This window comes from Mastigoproctus giganteus, chromosome 12, assembly GCF_048544385.1.
Source record: "Mastigoproctus giganteus isolate SK-2022 chromosome 12, ASM4854438v1, whole genome shotgun sequence".
Taxonomy (NCBI): domain Eukaryota; kingdom Metazoa; phylum Arthropoda; class Arachnida; order Uropygi; family Thelyphonidae; genus Mastigoproctus; species Mastigoproctus giganteus.
In genome coordinates this window covers 50,974,291-50,995,567 of record NC_143586.1, presented here as the reverse complement: position 1 = coordinate 50,995,567, position 21,277 = coordinate 50,974,291, and the positions used below count along the sequence as shown (strand labels likewise).

The 21,277-nt window shown below is 37.8% G+C and overlaps 1 protein-coding gene across 1 annotated transcript in view; it reads right to left on the bottom strand.

The window, feature by feature from the left end:
• Window positions 1-21,277, bottom strand: part of Tace (ADAM 17-like protease Tace) — a 204,686-nt gene that overhangs the window by 98,902 nt on the left and 84,507 nt on the right. The window contains exon 8 of the mRNA XM_090385593.1: window positions 18,750-18,860. Coding sequence (XP_090241719.1) covers window positions 18,750-18,860 — 111 coding nt within the window. The remainder of the gene's footprint in view (window positions 1-18,749; window positions 18,861-21,277) is intronic.

Here is a 21,277-nt window from a genome sequence, read left to right as displayed (position 1 = left end):
TTGGTAACTACAGACAGGTAATCTGACTTCAATGGTAGGGAAAATCTTAGAGCAAATGATTAAGAAGGCAATCTGAGGCCATTTAGATAGATATGGCATAATGAATAACACATAACATGACTTTAAGGGAAAATTATGTTTATCTAACTTAATAAGCTATTTTGACATAGTTACTCATGAGCTGGATGTAGGGAACAATTTTGACATAGTTTAATTGGATTTTAGCAAGACATTTTGACTCAGTCCCTCATAAGAGGTTATTTTTTATTTATTATTATTTTTTTTTTTTTTGTTAGTTGTTGGCGCATCGGCTTCTGTGGCCATAATGCAGCTCCCAAAGTTTTTGCATTTTACTCAGATCCAAGTCCGAGGCGGGATTCGAACCCACGACCTTTGGGTTGCCAGGCAGACACTTTACCCACCTGGCTAGCCTGGTCGGCAGAGGTTATTATATAAGCTGGAACATGTTGGGATTACTGGAAAAATTTTAAGATGGATTTCTGGGTAGCTGCAGGACAGAGGGTTGTGATTAATGGTATTCTTCAGACTGGTGTAAAGATAGAAGTGAGGTCCCCAAGGGATCGGTTCTTGGACCACTGTTGTTTCTGATTTTCATAAACAACATTGACAATGGGATAGAAGGCTTGATGTCAAAATTTGCAGATGACAAAGATTGGTAGAGTAGTAAATGATAAGTACCAAGCAGCACTCCTTCAGGATGACTTGAACAGGCTGCAAGAATAGTCAGAAAAGTGGCAGCTGTGTTTTAATGCAGCAAAATTCAAAGTCTTATACTTGGGGAATAGCAACCCCAAAATAAATTACACATTTGGTGGAGTTGAATAAAAAACAGTAGAGAAAGAAAGGGATCTGGAAGTTATAATACAGGCAGATATGAAGTTTTTTGAGCAGTGTAAACGGGCAACCAAGAAAGTCCATTTATCAAACATTATCCTGTAGATATATGGAAGTCATAGTCCCACTGTATAAGGCAATTGTAGGACCACATTTGGAATACTGTATTCAAGTATGGAAACCGCATATGAAAAAAGACAATGAACTTCTTGAAAAGGTCCAAAGACAGGCAACGCACATGGAGAGATCAGCAAATGGCGACCACATGAGGAGAGAATGAATATGTGAGCTGCAGAGCTTGGCAACCAGGCACCTCAAAGGTGACCTGATTGAGGTTTATAAGGCTCTGAGAGGGGTTAGTAAAATGAACAAAGATAGAATTTGCACTGTTATAGAGAATTCCAGAACTCATGTGCATAAATTCAAATTACAGGGGAAGAAGTTTAGACTAGATAGTAGGAAGTTTTCTATTAATCAGCAAGTCGTTGATCACTGGAGCAGGTTGCCTTCATGGGTAGTTGAGGCTGACAGTTTGAATAAATTCAAAGGCCAACTGGATAGTTACCTAAGTGAGGAGAAAGCAAAAATTTGCATTTTCTTATCTACTCAGTTTTTTTATTTTTTTCCTGGTCAGTGCAGCAAAAGCCTCTGACTTCCTTGCACTGTATGGCCATTACTATTACTATTTTTCAAATTTTCATTTGGCTCAGTTCCCTTGTGCTTATGTAACTGCATTACACCAGAGTGCTAATCGTTGCATCCCATATCAGATGGAAAATTTAAATCACAAAAAATAAAGCAACCAGTACTCTAATAGCTTCAATGAAAAAAATTTGCAACTGCTTTCACCTTCTACATTCAAAATATGAACTCTTCCAAGAGTTTGTTTTTCAAATTTTTGCAACTACATAACTTTTTTTTTTTTACAATCACATAAGGCCATAGCTAGCTTTATAGTCACTATATGCATCCTGACTAGTTATATTCAAGGCCAGTTTTAACAGTTAGTAGTAGTAGTAGTAGTGGCACTTGATGCAAGAAAGCAAGTGTAGGAGCTTATGCAGCATCAGCCAAAAAAAAAAAAAATCACACCATACCCTCCAATTGCCTGTCCAGTTCCTCCTTAAATTTATTTAACCTATCAACTTCCACAACGACAGATGGAAGTTTGTTCCAGCAATTAACCACCCGCTGGCTAAAGGCAAATTTCCGCACATCTATTCTACATCTATCCTTTCTTAATTTGAACTTATGTCCCCGTAGGTTCGTATTCTGAACAAGTGGGAGGATCCCATCAGAATTCAGCGTGCTCAACCCATTCAAGGCCTTATAGACCTCAATCAGATCACCGCGCAGGTGCCTAGTCTCCAGCCACTGCAATTTGCAGAACTTAAGCCTCTCTTGGTAAGAGGATCCCTTCATTCCCCTCACCAATCGTGTTGCTCTTCTCTGTACACGCTCAAGCAAATCTATATCCTTCCTAAAATGAGGCCTCCAGACCTGTACGCAGTACTCAAGGCGTGGCCTGACCATTGCCTTATACAGAGGGACAATCACCTCCTTTTCCCTGCTAGCAAAATTCCTATATATCATTGACAAAACCCCATGACCTGCCCTAGCAGCCTGTCTACATTGCTCAGAAAACTTCATATCTGACTGCACAATTACTCCCAGGTCTTTTTCATTTTCTACCACCTTAAGTGTAGTACCACACAGTTGGTACGTTTCTCTGGGGTTACTTCTACCCATATGCAGTACTTTGCATTTGTCAAGGTTAAACTTCAGTTGCCACTTCTTAGCCCATCTGCCCAAATTATCTAGATCCTGTTGCAGTAGCACACTGCCATTACTGTCATTAACAACCCTGCCAACCTTCGTGTCATCTGCAAACTTCGACATTAAGCCTGATATACCTTCATCAATATCATTGATAAATATACAAAACAACAGTGGACCCGACACCGAACCCTGTGGGACTCCACTAATAACATTAGTCCACGAAGAGCAGCACCCATTGATTACCACCCTCTGTCTTCTCCCACTTAACCATCCTTTTATCCATTGTAGCAACTTACCCTTAATACCATTCTGCTCCAATTTGTACAGTAGTCTTCCATGCGCAACAGTGTCAAAAGCTTTCCTGAAATCCAAGTATATGATATCAAAATTATTTTTTGCATCCAGTTCCTTTGTGACCACATCATAATAACCAATCAAATTTGTCAGACAAGACTTTCCCTTAACAAACCCATGCTGTGTCTGAATTATTGCTGCAGTCTTGTCTAGATGATCCTGCAATGCATCTTTAACCAGTGACTCCATTATTTTACCCGGAACAGAAGTTAAACTAACTGGTCTGTAATTATTCGTGTCACCCTTCGAACCTCCTTTGTGAATTGGGGATACATTTGCACATCTCCAGTCCGTGGGAACCTCCCCTAAATCCAAGGATGCTCTCATAATTATGGCTAAGGGTTTGCTTAGTTGCTTTGCCGCCTCCTTTAATATAACTGGATAGATCCCATCCGCCCCAGGTGCCTTTCTTATGTTTAACTTCAACAATTTCTCCTCCACTTTGCTCTCAGTTATTACAAAATCATTAAGCACACTGCTACAATTTGATAACCTTCTTCCATTTTCAAACTGTAATGATTCCTCACGTGTGAATGTAGATGCAAAATACTCATTCAGTTTGTTTGCTATCTGAGCAGGATCATCAACAGTCGAACCATCGATGTCAAGTGGACCAATCATATTCAGCCCCTTCCTTTTAGAGTTTATATAAGTAAAGAAATCCTTGCTGTTTTTCTTAGCATCTTTTGCCAAAAAGATGCTAAGTTTTATGAACTCCATTGAACTAAATATTATATTTTCTGGACAGCTTCTCTGGAGCTGGGGAAGGATTTGTCCACATCACCACCCTGAAGAATGAGGCCAGATAATTTCCATTAGAACATTTCTATTGACAGTTTCTTTTTTTTGCTGTTATGAATATGGCAGAAAAAAAAAAAACTATCCATAACTTCCCAAAGTGATATTTCAGATGATATGCAACTACAGTCAAAGTTGTTTATAACAAGTATCAAGGAAATGACAAAATTTCCTCGTTATAACCATTACTCACTATATCAGCGATGAGTAATGGTGCCAGCAACATGGTGCAAGGTGGTGTACTTGCATCACCTTTGGATTTCGAAGTAATAAGCAATTTTTAATATTTTCATTAATTTATTGAAACATAAGATATTGCATGTATTCGAAAATTTGGAGAACATGCACCCCTTGCAAAATATTCCGCCAGTCCCCATGGTGATGAGTTAAATCTACCTGCTATTTTTTTAAATTCTCAATAACTTGATAAAAAGATAATTAAAAATATATATATATTAGAGAGAGAAAAAATTTAGCATATACCTACATATTATATGTAACCATATAAATAAGAATAAAAGTTAAAATAAAATAATGCCAGCAGCATGGTAAGACAAGAGCGAAAATAATCAAAATTAAACCTAAATCAAACCGGGGGGGGGGGGGGAGAAGAGAAGGGCAACAAGAGTAAAAATATTGCAGTAGAAACTTTCTAAAATAATTTAGAAAATCTAAATGAAAGAATAATAATTCATTGAATTTTGAAAGCCAATTAAATAGAAATTTAGTTGTACCCCCTCTGATGGGTACCAGGTCCAAATTTATGTGAAATATCACCAACAGAGGTGTTAACCACTACAATAAAATAAAACAAAAATAAACCAAAAATAGACTGACCATTATGCCCCATCTCGACAGAGGACTACAAGGCCAATAATGGTCAGGGAATCGCTGCATTTCGATCCCTGGACAAACTGCCGCAAAGGAGAATCGATCGAAAGATCAGCCCCGCCATCCGATCCTCAGATCAAACCACCAATGCAGAAGATTTGAACAGCGGTGGTCCTGATGCAGCGAAAATTAAAAAAATAGAACAGCTACGAGCACTCCAGTGCAAAGCCACACTATTGACAAAGTAATCTCAACCAGATTATATAGACGAATAATGAACTATGGATGGCAGCACAGGCGCAGCGTTAGCAATTTGCCTACTACTGTCATGTGATATAATTATACATATATTTGAATAGCGTTTAAAATAGTTGGAAACGGAATCTTTCATAATAAAATAAAATAGTACAGCATACATCAGAGGCAGCAAAAAGCATATTCCTCTACATGATGCTTGAAATATAACCATATAAATAAGAATAAAAGTTAAAATAAAATAATGCCAGCAGTATGGTAAGACAAGAGTGAAAATAATCAAAATTAAACCTAAATCAAACTGGGGTGGGGGGAAAGAGAAGGGCAATAAGAGTAAAAATATTGCAGTAGAAACTCTCTAAAATAATTTAGAAAATCTAAATGAAAGAATAATAATTCACTGAATTTTGAAAGCCAATTAAATAGAAATTTAGCGGTACCCCCCCTCTGATGGGTACCAGGTCCAAATTTATGTGAAATATCACCAACAGAGTTGTTATTTTATTTGTATTGATACGCTTGTCTTTAGTTTTTAAATTGGTCCAGCTAACTGTTGTTACACACAAAATTGTCGCGTTCAAACTGTTTAACAAATTTTTCCGTTTCAGCCTTCAAGATTGAACTGTCTATTGAAAATCTAGCACTTCTTTGTGTAGTGCTAGATTTTCAATGTTACAAACATCGATGAAGCAATGCCTCATCGATGTTTGTAACCTCACACTTTCTTATATATATATATATATATATATATATATATATTTTTTTTTTTTTTTTTCCGGTTATGTTCTTTTCCAGTGCTGATATGTAAACATGTTTATTCTTCCACAATGTGGAAGATTTCCATGCTCGTTATAACCAAGTTTGACTGTATTTCATTTCCAATGTGTGAGTGAGAGAGAGACAGAGAGAGAGAGACAGAGAGAGAGAGACAGAGAGAGAGAGAGAGAGAGAGAGAGAGAGCGAGAGAGAGAGCGAGAGAGGTCATCTTTATTGCAACCAAGATTACTTAGAGGCTTAAGTTGCAATATACCTTTCATATACAGAGGAGCAGAAAGTCGCAATCTAGAAAAACAAAACTGAGCAGAGATACACATCATGAAATAAAAATTAAATTAACAAATTGGGCACCATTTGAATGCATTTAGAGTTACCTAAGTACTGTACGAAAAATGACAAAAACATGAGTGTGTCCTCACATGGTCTTAACAATCATGATTCTTCTCTCTCTCTCTCTCTCTCTCTCTCTCTCTCTCTCTCTCTCTCTCTCTCTCTCTCTCTCTCTCTCTCGCATGCACACACGCACAGGGTAACTCAGAAATTTGAGTTTGGCTGGTCCAGCATAAGCCTCAGGCTTCCCTGCACCGTATGGCTAATAATAATAAACTCCAGTCCTCATCTTAAAAGCCGACCAGGCTAGCCTGGTGGGTAAAGAGCCTGCCTGGCAACCCAGAGGTCGCGGGTTCGATTCCCGCCTCGGGCTTGGATCAAAGTACTGCAAAAACCTTGGGAGGTGCATCATGGCCACAGAAGCCTATGCGCCAACAACTACCAAAAAAAAAAAAAAAAAAAAAAACACCTTAAAATTTAACATGATCAAAATATTGGACAAATTTTTTTGAACTGATTTGTACTATAGCCTGCCTCTTTAAAGCAGAACCAGTGCAGCTTTAATTCTTTAGTTTAAAAGCAAGAAAGACTTGGGTTTTCAAAAACTCCATGGACACTACCAGTGGTTCACTAGCTGAAAAGAAAATGCTTGGCTTGTGAAGATGACTGGTTTCATTATCAATTCCAATTGCAAAGTCAAAAAACACAAAACAAAATCTTGAAACTTCTCCCCAAAAAAGAGTTTTGATGACTGTTCTTATCCTAATATAGAAAAGTTGTGTAGTAGAGAAGCAGAACCACTACTTATGATGATTCAGATGGTGCTGCCTTTCAATGCATACAAATCAATTTGGATTACCATGTGTGCAGAGAATTAACTTGTGGAATGTGACTAATGTCTCCAATAACTGTCCCTGCCATTCAGCCTCCTATGGATAGACTTAAGAAAAATTCCAACAAGTAATTAACAGTAATGTTTGGTATAAAAGCTATTATTTTGTCTATTAACAATATATGCTTTTTTTTGCCAAAATCAGCATTTTCTTTAGTCAATATCACTCTTAAGAATGTGAATTTTGTGCTTTCTAGTCATAAAAATTTAAACGTGTATTTATGAGCCAATAATGGGGGGGGGGTTGAAATGCACAAGCTACTATCAAAATTTACTTATGCAATCTGAGAATATGCATATATACATCCAGCCTTGCATACTGCTGTTCGATCAACGCGTTTTTCAGTTACCGCTATTTGAAAAACTTTTACGACTTTTCACTTTACACTTTACACGATGCAAATTTCCAGTTAACGAGATTTTTTTTAAGTGATAGTTGAAAAAGATTTGAATCATGCAGTAAGTTTACCGCACGTCGAATGTGCAATAAACAAGTGTTTGCCTGCTGCCTGCCTCAGTGTGTTCCATCAACTATCAGAAGCAGATGTGTTACTTGTTTGTTTCCTGCTAATAAAGTCATGTGCAGACTTGCACTTAAATTCTAATTTTTAAATGCAAAAAACCTCAAACAAAAGGTTTGAGATTCTCTGCGATACAGTACCGTATTTATTTTGCCAGGGCATATAGAAGGTTGTTGTCGGATATCGGAAATTGATTGATGAAAAAAAGAAAGCCAACATTGTTCAAACTCTGTTCAAATATTCCCGTAACAAATAGTTTTTTCACTGTGTATTTTTTACAATAAACATATAATTCTATAATTATTTTCATTATCTTTTACATGATATACAGTTAAAAAGTTACTTGAAAGGTATTTTTAAAATTCTTCATGGACATAATGAATTAAAGACTTGAAGGTCTTTATAATTTTTATTTCTCCAATTATAATTTTTTCTCTTGATTATTATATTCAATTAACACATTTCAGTTTTGAGCGATAAGCTTGTGGGACGAATTAATCGCATTAAACAAGACCAGCCTGTATGTATGTTTTCAGGGTCATTTCATACACAATTCAGATAAGTGTTTATTATTTATGTTTCCAACTAACAGCAGAATTTTAATAAGTGGCAGCACAAACACTTTTGAAAATCAAAAGAAGAGATCATGCCTGTTGACTGCTGTCTGATTTAGATATTAAAAATAGTCAAAAGTCTCAGGAATTCACATTTAGAAATTGGTGAAATTGAATTAAATGATATCTAAATAGAAGGCAATATTATTTTAGTAAAAAATAATAACTATGAATTTTTTTTACAATTTGTTAAATGTTTTTTTTTTTTTTTTTTTTTAATTTTCTGAATTTTTAAAAAATTTTGAATTCAATTTTTGGCAATAGTTTCACTCTAATGTTGGGAAATCGGATCAAAATAAAGGAAAAAAAATCATATTTAAAGGCATTAACATACAAAGAAGGTTCGGGAAGAAACTCACTCACAGCGCCACCTGCTATTGAAAATTCACTATAGGTACCCACCCACACACCCACACATTTCTGAAATGGAAAAGAAAGAACAGTAGCTGTTAAGATTTAAATAACAGAGCGGGAAATAATAATTGCATCTACAGAGATACTTCAGGAAAATTTTAAAAGAAAGGTAAATAAATTAACAATAAAAATAGGACTTAATAACTTGACAATAATAATAGAATGTTTTGGATATTGAAGTTTCATGTAACTTAAACTAAAACTTGGAACTATAAAGAATTAAACTAAAAAGTGGCTATGTTTCTGAATTTCATATTGAATTCAGTTTTTAGGAACTGAATTCAATATGAAATTTAGAAACATGGCCACTTTTTAATTTAGATATTGGTACAGGTAAGAGCAAAGTTGTAATAATTTTAACCTTTTCCCACCAATAAAGTAATTAGTATTAATAGGGGCAAATGATGCAAGAAAGCAACAAATGGCTCATACAGAATTAGACCAAAAAAAAAAAAAAAATTCCCACACCACCCATCTGACTCTTCTCATAATACTGGTCAGCAAAAAAATTTTTTTTTCGCTCCCTGTTGAAATTCAGGATGATTCTTGTAGATTTGACATTGCTGAATTTAAATATGACAACCATATTGCTGTAATACCCACCAATTTTAAGGGAGCATGGAGCATGGATCAAAACTAAGTTTCTAGTAAAAAAAAAAAATTTCACATATTTTAAGAAAATGTTACATACAGTACTAAATATTGAACAATGGGTCTATTAACCTTATTCTATTTACAAAAAAGGTTTATCTGATAATAAAACACTTACTTTGTCATTTTTTCCTTTTATAATCGTTCATTGGTGTCTTCCATATGAGATTCCAACAGTAGTTAGTTGATATGTTGTTTAAATGGCACAAGGGCTGCTAAGGCCATATTGTGCCTCCAGTAGTCTGTCAACATATTTAGACTCCATCTTCCCTGGAATCTTTTTTCCATTCGAGAAATATCTTGGTGAAACCTTTCACAGTGTTCATCAGAGACTGCTCACAGGTTTTCAGGGAAAAAAGTCTAAATGGGAATGTAAAAAATGAAGCTTAAACGACATGTCGAATCCCAACTCTCTGTATGTTAAATTGCTCATCCACAATTTCACTGTAATTTTGTGATTTCTCATTGGCTAAAAAGTTTCAGCAGATGTTTTCGAATGCCTTCCAAGCTCTTATTTCTGTAGTATTTAATCTTTTAGTGAATTCCTCATCTTGGAATAGCAGTTTGATTTGAGGACCCACAAAAATTCTCCCTTTTATCTTAGCCCACTGAATCGAGGAAATCTTTGCCTCAAACATGAAAATTCTTCTCTCTTTTTGTCCATCCTTTCACAAATATGTTTATCAAACTTAGCTTGATGTGCAATGGATTAAATAGATTACTGACTTATCCACCAAAGGAGGGTGTGCTACATTTTTCAGCCCTGGTGTAGTTTCTGAATGGTCTGGCCATTTTTCATACCCTGTAGTGGCAATCCTTTGCTAGAGGCATAAAAATCAGCATTATTTAGTGTATTCACCTTGCAACCCAGTCATCAAAACTACCACTTTTAAGTCGGTACAGATATTCCATTTGTATTCTTGATAGCATATTTTTTGCAAGAGAACCACTTATAGGTTCTCGTATATTTCCTTCATGTCAACTGCATGGGCCAATGGGATAGATGGATAATTATTTCCATTATGGAGTAAAACTGCTTTCAAACTGACCTTGGATGAATCGATGAAAAGCCTCCACTGCTTGGGGACATGCTCTAGATGTAACTCTTTCATTAATTCCTGGACATTGTTACATTAAACCAAAGCACCATCCGCAGAGTAATAGGTCATTATGTTAGATTGCTGTTTCCTATAAAAAGACACCTTGACACCGAGAGGTCAAAATCTCTGACCAAATCATTCAATTCTGCCTGAGTGATTAGGTGCCGGTTGGCAGTATCACGAGTTGAAAAGTCTGGATCTGTACTCAATCTGTGTTCTGCATCTTCTGGAAACTCATTTTCCAATCCTGAATCAGAGTCAAGTCCATAAGTTTCTGGTAGCTTTGTCACTGGCATTGTATCGTAATGAGGAACCGGGCTTAGGGCAGAAGGTATGCTGGGATACTCTACTTTTTGCTTGGATTTTCCAGAAAAATTGGCCATGCAAAACTAACAATTGTTTATGTGGTCTCAAAGTTTCCACCATATCATCGGAACAGCAAAAGGCATCCATTTAAGACTATCTCTAAGCCAGCCTGTTAATGTCCTTGAACATGAGCTACAGGAAATCTTTGGAGCCCATACTTTCTTGGCCCCCTACATTACATCCAAAATGGAGTTCATAGGCTTTGTCACAAGTTGTGACAGTGGCTTCCACTGCGATTTTAATACCACTTCTCCACAAATATAGCAAAATCTATCAGTTTTATTTTGGCAAGAACACAACATATTTCATGTATGGGTGAGGTACGTGTGCATAAGAATACAATTAAGAAATTGTAGATTTTTTGTTTCTAATTTGAATGCAGTTCACGATTTATACTTATGCAAACAACATTTGTTTACAAACACTAATTCACTAAAACCCTTGTTCATTTTATTTGTCACTCACTCTCTGAAACACATACACTTTTTGAAATACAAAAATATTGTTGCAGAACCCACTCGTATATATATATACACCAGTAGAGAAGTTTCCAGAAGACTCAACTTTTCTAGAGAACTCCACCAAAAGTTCTAGAACGAGCATTCTGGAAAATTCTCGAATGTTACAGAAAGTTCTTAAATGCTCTAAAATTCTCCCAAATGCTCTAAAATTTCCCGAATGCTCAAGAAAAAAAAATAATAAATAAAATAAATAAATAGATAAAATAAATGAAAAAGATGATTAAATAATAATAAGATTCTTTATTAACATAAATTTTATACACTAGTGATTCCTTATACAGAAAGCCAGAGGAATCTTACAATTAGTTGTTTATACAAGTGATTTTGATTTATAAAAAAAAATAATAATAATAATAATAAAAAAATAAATAAAATAATAATAATAACTAAATAATAATTAATAGATCAAAGCACAGATAATAGTCAAAATGTAAAAATGAATGAAGTAGTAATTACAGCGAAAGAGGAATACAAGTTGAGCAGAAACAAATTACATAAGTTAACTAAGATCGGCACTTACACAAATGTCCTTTACAAACAGCAAGATAGGACAAGATGCCATCTCGGTATGCCTTGTCTATCGTCCACAGGTCGATGTCGATGTTGAGCGAGTTGAGAGTGTCCAGAGTCACATTAGGGAAGTGTCTCTTGAAATTCTGTAACCGCTGGAGCCTTGAGCATAAGGAGGGAGTACTACGGAGATGTCTGCCTGGCAAACGCCAACCAACCGTGTTCCAGATGTTGATGTGATCCTGCTTAGCTAAGCAAAGATGAAGGAATGACTTTATTTTTAGCACATGGGCTCTGTGGACTACGGGCGTATATTGCAGGTTGCAGCAGAGAGTAGATTTTGATGTTGTGTAGTTCTGGTGCGACCACAAGTTGGCCCACTTCAGCACCCAGAATTCGAGGCCCCATAGTTTCCTGAGGCTGGTGGGTGGTGCCGCCGACCAAACTTCCACGGCATAGGAGAGTACACTACAGAAGTAAGTTGCAAGGTACTTCTTGATTATCTTCTTATTGTGCGTTTTGCACAGATCAATTTTCATTCCCCAGAATGCTCTTAGGGCTTTGGAATACTGTGCTTGGATTTGTTTTTTATAGGTGAGGTTGGCATCCAGGATTACTCCTAGGAATTTGACACTGTCTGTGGGAGTCAGGACATTTCCTGCCAATTCCGGAAGTAGAGAAGATGCAGTATCAGTAGAAGTGATCCGACTTGGCGTAAAGATGAGATAGTTTGACTTCTCTGGACTGACTGACAGGCCAAAAAATTTAGCATACTTACAGAATGTATTTAGGTAGCTGTTTAATGATTCAGAGGTGGTTTGTCTTTCTTGTGAAGGACCAACATTGCGTTTGCATGGCAAGTAGCAAACAATATCATCAGCATACGATAGGAACGCTGGAATTTGATCCATTAGTGGAACGAATATTGCTGCAAATAACAAGGCTGAGAGACAACCACCTTGTGGGATCCCTACTTCGACACTTTTAGTGACTTTAACGCCATCGCCTTTGAAGTGAAGCATTCTCCTAGATAGCAAATTATTGAGGATCTCGAGCATCTTTCCGGATATCCCGTAGAATCTCTCAAGTAAGGCAAGAAGGGGTGTTATTTGGACTGAGTCGAAAGCAGATTTCATGTCCAGAAAAATGGTGTGAAGATCTTCGTTGTCATTCCAGGCCTGAAGTATTTTCTGTGATAATGACTGTAGGCAGGTTACCGTAGATCTATTAGGCATGGCATAATGGGTGTGTTCTGGCCTATGCGCAAAGATTGCGAGTGCTACATCATTATAGATGCACTTCTCGAGGCATTTCAGGAAGGGAGAGGCAATTGATATTGGTCTGAAGTCAGCCGGTCTTTTCGCATGAGGCTTTTTCGGAACTGCCACGACTCTGTATGATAACCAGCTTGAAGGCACCTGTGCAAATTTGAGTACTTTGTTGTAGAGTTGAGTGAGCTCTTTGCTGATGAAATGAGAAGCAATTTTTGGACTAAACAGAGGTATTGCGTCAATTCCTATGGTGGACTTGTCAGGTAGTGAATTTATTATTTTTATTAGTCGTTCTTCGGAAATTTCTGTATTACTAGTAGGTGAAGAAATGTTAAACGCTTCGTTCCAAGGATATGCTTCAGACACACGGTGATCTCGCTTAAAATGCAGCACATGCTCACACCATTCCAGGACATCTAAAGATAGAGGGGCGCAAGTATGGCTAGTGGACCACACACGTTTTCCCCTGGATAGCCGGCCGTTCATGAAATTGTCAATAGAAAATTGTTTCCTCTTCTGGAAATCCATCCTTGCCTTGGAAAATCTGGCGTATGACTCTTGTGAAGGCAACTTCTTGTAAGAGGTATGGGCTGCCTGTTTTTCCCTAAAGGCCTTGGTCAGGAGGTCATTCCACCATGGCTTTGAGTGGGGACTAAGGATGCAAGTTTTGGACATTGCAGACCTTGCAATGAATTCCATCCATCTCGAAAGCCAGTAGGCAGCCTCATCTATGTTAAGCTCAGCCAGTATGTTCCATGGGTAAAGTTGGAAAAGGGTAGTAACTTTTCCAATGTTGATGTATTTTGGATTGTATACTCTCCTAACAGTGTTCGTAGTTTGTACTTGTGTACGTTGATCCTTAGGTGCCTGCAGAGATATCATCGCAGCAATCGGAACATGATCGGATGGGAGGAAGTTCTCAGTTATGGTCAGGGTTTCCTCTACTAAACAGTTTGAGAAGATGCGCTGCAGGGTGGCATCGCCGTGTGAGGGAGGAACATGAATAAGACCAATGCCCATTTCCGACATGTTCAATGACAGAGTATCTAGGATCTTCTTTGTGGCTGGCAGTGGAAGGTTAAAGTCTCCGAGGATGATGAGCTTTTGCCGATTATTGATTGTGGATGACAGCCGTGCTGTCAGATTAAGTACAGAATCCTCAGAAACTGGTGGAGGTAAATAAACGGCACACACAGAGATCGACAAACCAGCAATTCGGTAGATTCCAAGAACAGCTTCTATGTCACCTCCTGGATAAGTGGATGCCTTAATCAGGGGTAGTGAACTCCTTTGACAGATTGCTACACCGCCACCTCGTCTCCCAATTCTATTAGCAGCCAGCGTGTGATAGCCAAGATTTGAGGTGAAGGCAGCAATTTCCATTTCATCTCTGAGCCAGGTTTCAATCAGAATGACGAAGTCGTACTCTGAGCAGGAAAGCAAATCAAGTAGACCATCTAGCTTGTTTTTGACACTCCTGATGTTTTGTAGGAAACATCGAATTTTTACTTCGACAGAAGGTTGTACTATGGTGAGATTACTCTTGGAACAGTATTTGCTTTTCACATAATGATATGAAATCTCGTCCCAGGATCGATGTCGCGTTCGATGTGCTCTCATTCTGGATATTCTAACTGGAATGCGATCGGTCCGATGTTCGCTCGTCATCTCCACGTTAGACATCCATAAGTTGCACTCGCTCTCGGATATAATTTGGGAGACTCCGCTAGAGAGGACAGGTAGCTATGCTGGTGTAGTTATACATTGTTGTGGAATGAGGTTCGGGCTTGATAAGTTCTTGTTCTTTGGTGTCCCATAGTATGGCATTACCAACAGACCTCTGGGCCAGTATTCTGCATTGAGGTATTGTTGGTAATTAGGCCCATCAATCTGAATCCTAAAGGAAGCATAAGACGGATGCTTGGTATTGATTTTGAAAGGCTTACCGGGTATGCCTAGTTCCATCAATAGTGCCTGAATTTCTTCAACTCTTGTCAACGGATCCAGCCTGCTAATGAAGATATTTGCATGAGTATTGCTGGTGGCTTGGCAATCTCGTATTCTGAGGCTAGTGTTAACTACTCTCGTGCCAATCAAGGTGGTTTTGCTGTTTCTGGAATATCGTTGGCGCGGGGATGCTTGCTTCGGTTGAGGTCCGGGCATCTGGCCTTGCTGTGCTCCATTCATGCCTGCAATGTCAGAGTTCCGTTTCGTTGATATTAGCATGGCGCTATAGGCGCTGTCTTTAGAGAGTGTAAATGTATCAGTTTCGGGTAGTAGCGATGACTCAGGTGTGGGAGATGGGCGTTCCAGTGGGCCAGGGCAAGGGAGTCTAGTGTTCACGGGCAAGAGACCTTGTAGTACGCTCAAGAACTTTCGCTGACAATCTTCAAGCTGGCTCAGACGTTCCCTTAGCGAGCTATTTTCTGAATACAGTTTTCTTAGAATGCCTTCAATAGTTTCAAGTTTCTCAGTGTTACACCCGCAAAAAGCGCAGCTGACTTGAGCCTGTGATTCCGTTTGAGAATAATTATCAGTAACCCCAGGCAAAAACTTGCTATTCGTAGCCGGTTCACTGAGAGTGGAATTGATATGTGTGGTGACGTCATTAACAACATTCAGCATTCTAGAGGGAGAAACTGTGGGGGAAGGAGGCAGATGCACTAAGGGAGCAGCCAATATGTCAGCTGTATCTGACGAATCCCTATTTTGCTTGTGGCAGGGTACACATCTCCATTTTGATTTCCTAAGTTGTGCTGTCCGTTTTAGATCTTTAATGCCACTACAAAAATTGCAAAAAAGAAGCTGGCATGATAATGAAGAACATTTTATTAGGCAGTCGGAAAGTTTTCCGCAGCTCGAGCAGGGTTGCATATTTTTCGACGGCATTGTACCCAAAAATCGCTAAACACTACAGGGAGAGATATGGCAAGGTTGCTGACAAAGTAAAAACAGAGTACTTACTGACCCAGGAATGTTCCTTCAGGCTAGGATTAAGTAGGGTGGTGAAGAGCTGACCGCTTACTTTTCACAGTATGTGGGCTCGAACGGGTAAATGAATACACTCTACTCACAATGGCGAACAATAAGGTCCGATTCAACTTTAGCAATTCTGCCAGGAAATCCAAAATTACTGGACGAAATAGTAGCTAAAGCACTTTGATTTTCACTCTTCACGAGCTATGAATATAGATCTAAGACATTAGATGAAAATTAAGATGGTTACACTAGTTTAAGAAACTAAAACAATTGAAGTAAGCGGAGCATGTAAATAACCCGACCCGAACAATCACGCACACGCGCATTATCTGAACTACAGGTCTTAGTTTTTGGTCATTAACCTACTATATTTGAAAACTGAGGATTATGAGAACTTTTTAATCACATATCTAAGTTTTTGAACATATTTCCTAGGAGAATCTGTCAAAATTATTTCACAGACGAAATTGATGCCAACCGGTGTAATTTGTCTAGTGTCACCTTACATTTATTTAAATTACCCACTTTCACAACAAAAAATGGAAGTATGTTCCAACAATCAACTACCTGCTGGCTGAAAACAAATTTTCACATATCTATCCTTCAACCATCCTTCATCAATTTAAATCTATGACCCATCGTGTGTTATCTAAGCAAGAGGAAAGATGCCATCAGCATTTTAGCTAACTCAATCCATTCAAATTTTTAAACATCTCAATCAGATCTATTTGCAGGTACCTAGTTTCCAGATGCTGAAACTTGCAAGATTGAAGATTTTCTTTATAAGAGTATCCTTTGTTCCAGTCACTAATCTTTTGGCCTTTCTTTGCACCAATTCCAAAAGATAAACTCCCTTCCTGAAATGAAGCTTCCAGAGATGTATACAGTACTTAAGATGAGGACAAACCTTGTCCATTGCCTTATACAACTGGATAATTACTTCCTTATCCTTGCTGGCAAAATTCCTCTATGTCATTGACAAAACCATAGGAGCTGTCCTGGCAGCATATTTACATTGCTCAGGGAACTCATGCCTGATTCTTCTGCTCCTATGCTTATCTTTGGTGACACTCCGATTTCTAGGCAAAATGATATATCTCTTTTGGGGATTACCCTGACTTCTAATCTCTCTTGGCACAAGCACATTACAAATATTGCTTCCTCTGCATCTAAAAAACTTGGTTTTCTCTTTCGCTCTCAGCGTTACTTTTCTTCCAAACAGCTGCTCACTCTGTATAAATCGCAAATCAGCCCTGCCATGGAATATTGTTCCCACATTTGTGGTGGTGCCCCCAAAACCTCTCTCAGGCTTCTTGATTCCATTCAGAAGAGGGCAGTTAGGTTAATTAATGATTCATCTCTAACAGAGTCTCTCCACTCGTGTCTCATAGACGTACTGTTTCTGCTGCATGCCTCTTCTACAGATACTTCCATGGGCACTGTTCTTCTGAATTGGCTTCTATAATTCCCACCCTCTCTTTCAAAACAGTCCGAACACACGCTGCCACCAACCAACATCCATTTACTGTCCAACTTCAAACTCACAGAACCAACTTTTCATCTTCCTCATTTATTCATTCAACTGCTGTTTTCTGGAACAACCTTCCTTCACACGTATTTCCTGAAAATTACAGTCTACAGAAGTTCAAGTCTAATGTCAACAAGTATCTTCTTTCGTCTTCTCAACCTCCAACCCAAGCACGGTACTAAGTACTATAGGTTCTAATACCTCTCGTGTTTGGGGTTTTCATAAAAAAAAAAAAAAAAAAAAACAACAGGCCCAGCATTGAACCCTGAGGGACTCAATTAATAACATTAGTCCAGGAGCTGTGCCCATTGATAACAATCCTCTGCTTATGACTTATAAGGCAATGGTCAAGCCACATCTTGAGTACTACATACAAGTATGGAGGCTTCATTTTAGGAAGGATGTAGAACTGCTGGAAAGGTACAATACGATTGGTGAGGAAAACAAAGGGATGCTCTTACCAAGAAAGGCTTCAGTTTTGCAAACCTCTTACAGTTTTGCAGCATCTGGAGACAGCACCTGCAAGGTGATCTGATTGAGGTGTTTAAGGCTTTGACTGGCTTGAGCAAACTCAATGCTGATGGAATTCTTCCTCTTGCTCAGACCATGAACATGAGGAGGCATAAATTTAAACTGAGGAAAGATGGTTGCAGAATAGATGTGCTGAAGTTTGTGTTCAGCCAACGATTGATTGATTGCTGGAGCAAGCTACCATCCATTGTTGTAGAAGTGGATAGTTTGAATAAATTGAAGGAAGAACTAGACAAACTACTGGAGGGGATAGATAGGCTAAATTATTATTATTTTCTGATGCTTGCTTTCTTGCATCATTTGTCACTATTAATACTAATATTGCAACAATATCACAAATGGTGAATTCGGTGATAACATTTAAAATTAAAACACATGATAAAATGTTATTTCTTTAAATTACTAAACAGCACGGTTATTTTTTATGGGGAATGCACTGGAACCTTGTTTAAACATCAGGCACAAACATATAATGAAATATATGTTACATACTGAAGAGAGTAATATTCAAATAATAAAATATTATTATTTAGATGCATTATTATATAAATTTCTAAATAATTTCTAGATACAGCATATCCAAAATTACGATCAGGTTTGATTGTCATCTTTTATTAATACTAATTCCAACAGAAGAATGATTTTGAATTTCAGTAAAGTTAGGGTAACACCGGCATCATGTTCGACTTAATCACCGTTCTGAAGTAAACAGCCAGCTATTGTGTATTCATATTTGTCCAGGTGAAATTTGAACCTGCATCATAAATTAGCCTTTCACTAACATCATGCACTAATGAAAAACAAAATTAAATTATCACAGTATAAAAAAATGCTTTCGATTTAGTTATACATATTTAAGAACGTTAACTTACCATGCGCAGTAACAAGGTCAGCTTCTCGGGTAATCACCCGCTGACCGTAATGATTTCGAGAAGTACTAAGCCCTGAATTCAGATACAGTGTATATCCATTTTTTACATACCCTAAAAATCCAAATGAAAAGGACAATCCTTACTGCTGTTTAAAAAAAAAAATTAATGTTTAAAAAATTTAAATCAAAAATCTAAAATTAAGAAACAGATTTAGAAAATGAAACATTTTTGTATAGTAATAATATCAATTAATCTGTTCAGCCATTCAACCACCGATGAATAAATTTGGCACTATAAATATGCATTTAATACCATTCATATAAATAAATTAAACCTACCTTACTGAACATGACTTTAAAAGAGTCATTTACTTTGCAGGTTATTTCCATTAAGTGATAACTACACCCCTTGTACACTGCAGAGGCGCCTCCGTAGCCAGGTGGGCGGAGCAGCAGTGTGTAGCACACACTTCTTGATAGACCGGGGTTCGAGCCCATGCCCACCAAATACGGAAAGGTCAGGGAATGACCACCGCATATCCCCGGAGCAATATGGCCGTAGTTGCTAATGCTCCTAAAAGAAAAAAAAACACTGCAGTTACAAGGGGTGTTTGAAAAGTTTGTGGCCTGAGTATGAAGGATTTATTTGAGGAGACTGGTAACATGTTACTTTTCATAGTCCCATTTGAAGTCAATACAATTTTGCTACCATGCTGCAATGCATTCCATGCAATCCCAGCTGCAAAGAGTTTCACTTTGGCCTACACTGCAGCAATAAAACTCACTGTCAGTGAGAAAATGGAAGCTATCCAGGTATTTTTTCAAATTTGGAAATAGGGGGAAGTCCAGTGGTGCTAGATCTGATGAATATGGAGGATGGTCCAAAATTTCAAAGCCACACTGATGCAATGCAACCATGGCAATGACAGAATTAAAAGCATTCATGTTGTCCTGGTGCAACCAGACTCCTTTGTTGAGTTTTCCTTGGCATTTATCTTTAATGTTTTCATGCAAATGCCTCACAAGGTCTGCATAATATGCTCCAGTGACTGTCTGGCCTTTCTGAAGGTAATCCACTACCAAAACTCCATCAACATTCCAAAAAAACCAATGCCATCTTTTTTGTTTTGTTGAAAGTCAAGTTGATATCCTTGTTATCACAAGGACATCAACTTGACTTTCTTAAGAGGGGGAGAAGAGCTGCATTTCCTCTGTTTGGACCGATCCTTTGTCTCTGACTGAAAGTGATGGACCACATCTCATTCAAGGTCACAAACGTTGCAAGGAAATTTACTAAATCTGCTTGAAAACGATGCAAATGTTCACTTGACTTGACAAGTGTCATGTGTTTTTGATCTGCTGTCTAACTTTGGTATCCATCATGCTGATACCTTTTTCATAGCAAGAAGGTCTGTTGTTATGTGGTACACATGTTCAGATGAGATGCCCAAGACACTGACAATGTAGCAAATGTCGCTCATTTACTCATAACCCAATCACGCACACTGTCAGCAACTTCTGGAGTAATGGAGTTGCAGGTCTTCCACAGCATGAGTCACCTTCCAAGCCTTCTCTGCCCACTTCTTATCCATGGAATAGGAAAGGGCATCCTCACCCAATGTGTAACCATATCCCCATGATATACATTTGGCATTAGTCCCTTTTCCCCCCAAATATTTGATGACTGATACTGTCCATCTTTCCTCATTCACACAAACTTTGTTGATCTTAGGACCTGCAATTAAAAAACAGATTTAAAATAAAACTTCTTTTAATACTGTACCACTATCTTTTCATACTGAGGCCATGAACTTTTCAAATGCCCCTCATATTATCATGGTGTAACAGTGAATATAATTGTGCTGCTGCAATGTATTAATTAGTATTACTACACAGCTGCCAACTCTTGACTTTCAAAAAAGCTGGAGATCAGGCATTTGTAAGCGGGAGGTAAAAAGGTGAATATCGAGAGAAAAACAGATGTTTAGGAAAAAGCAGGCAGTGTTTTAAGGCCCACACTGCACTAGAAATTAGATTTCACTGAAAAATACACATTTTATATTAAACTACAGCCACAGGTTCATTTACAAATATAGTATGCTTATAAACATTAGCTCATCTAACATTTTTCTGTTTGTGGATTTCTATTTGAATATTCTATTGGATAACTGATTTTGATTGCTTCAAGAAAGACACTGTTGCAGGTTTTGCCCTCTTCAGAAATGCTGAGTCAGTTTTGTTCATTACAATGACCCTACTGTCTAGACTTGTTTGTCAGGAGCATTTCTGAAGCCTTACCAGAAAGAGACGATCTGAACTCAGTTTTTGTTTATATGACTGTGCTGAATATTCTTCAAACTCAGTATTACTATGAGGAATTGTTAAAATGACAAACCTGATTTGTTATATTTCAAGCTTCCTTGTGCACTTGTCAGTTCCCCAACCAAAGATGAATGTACATCAATTCTTTCTTCTTTTTAACAGCCTCTGGTAGCTTCTCACACTGAAACTGACAGAACTGATGCTGCA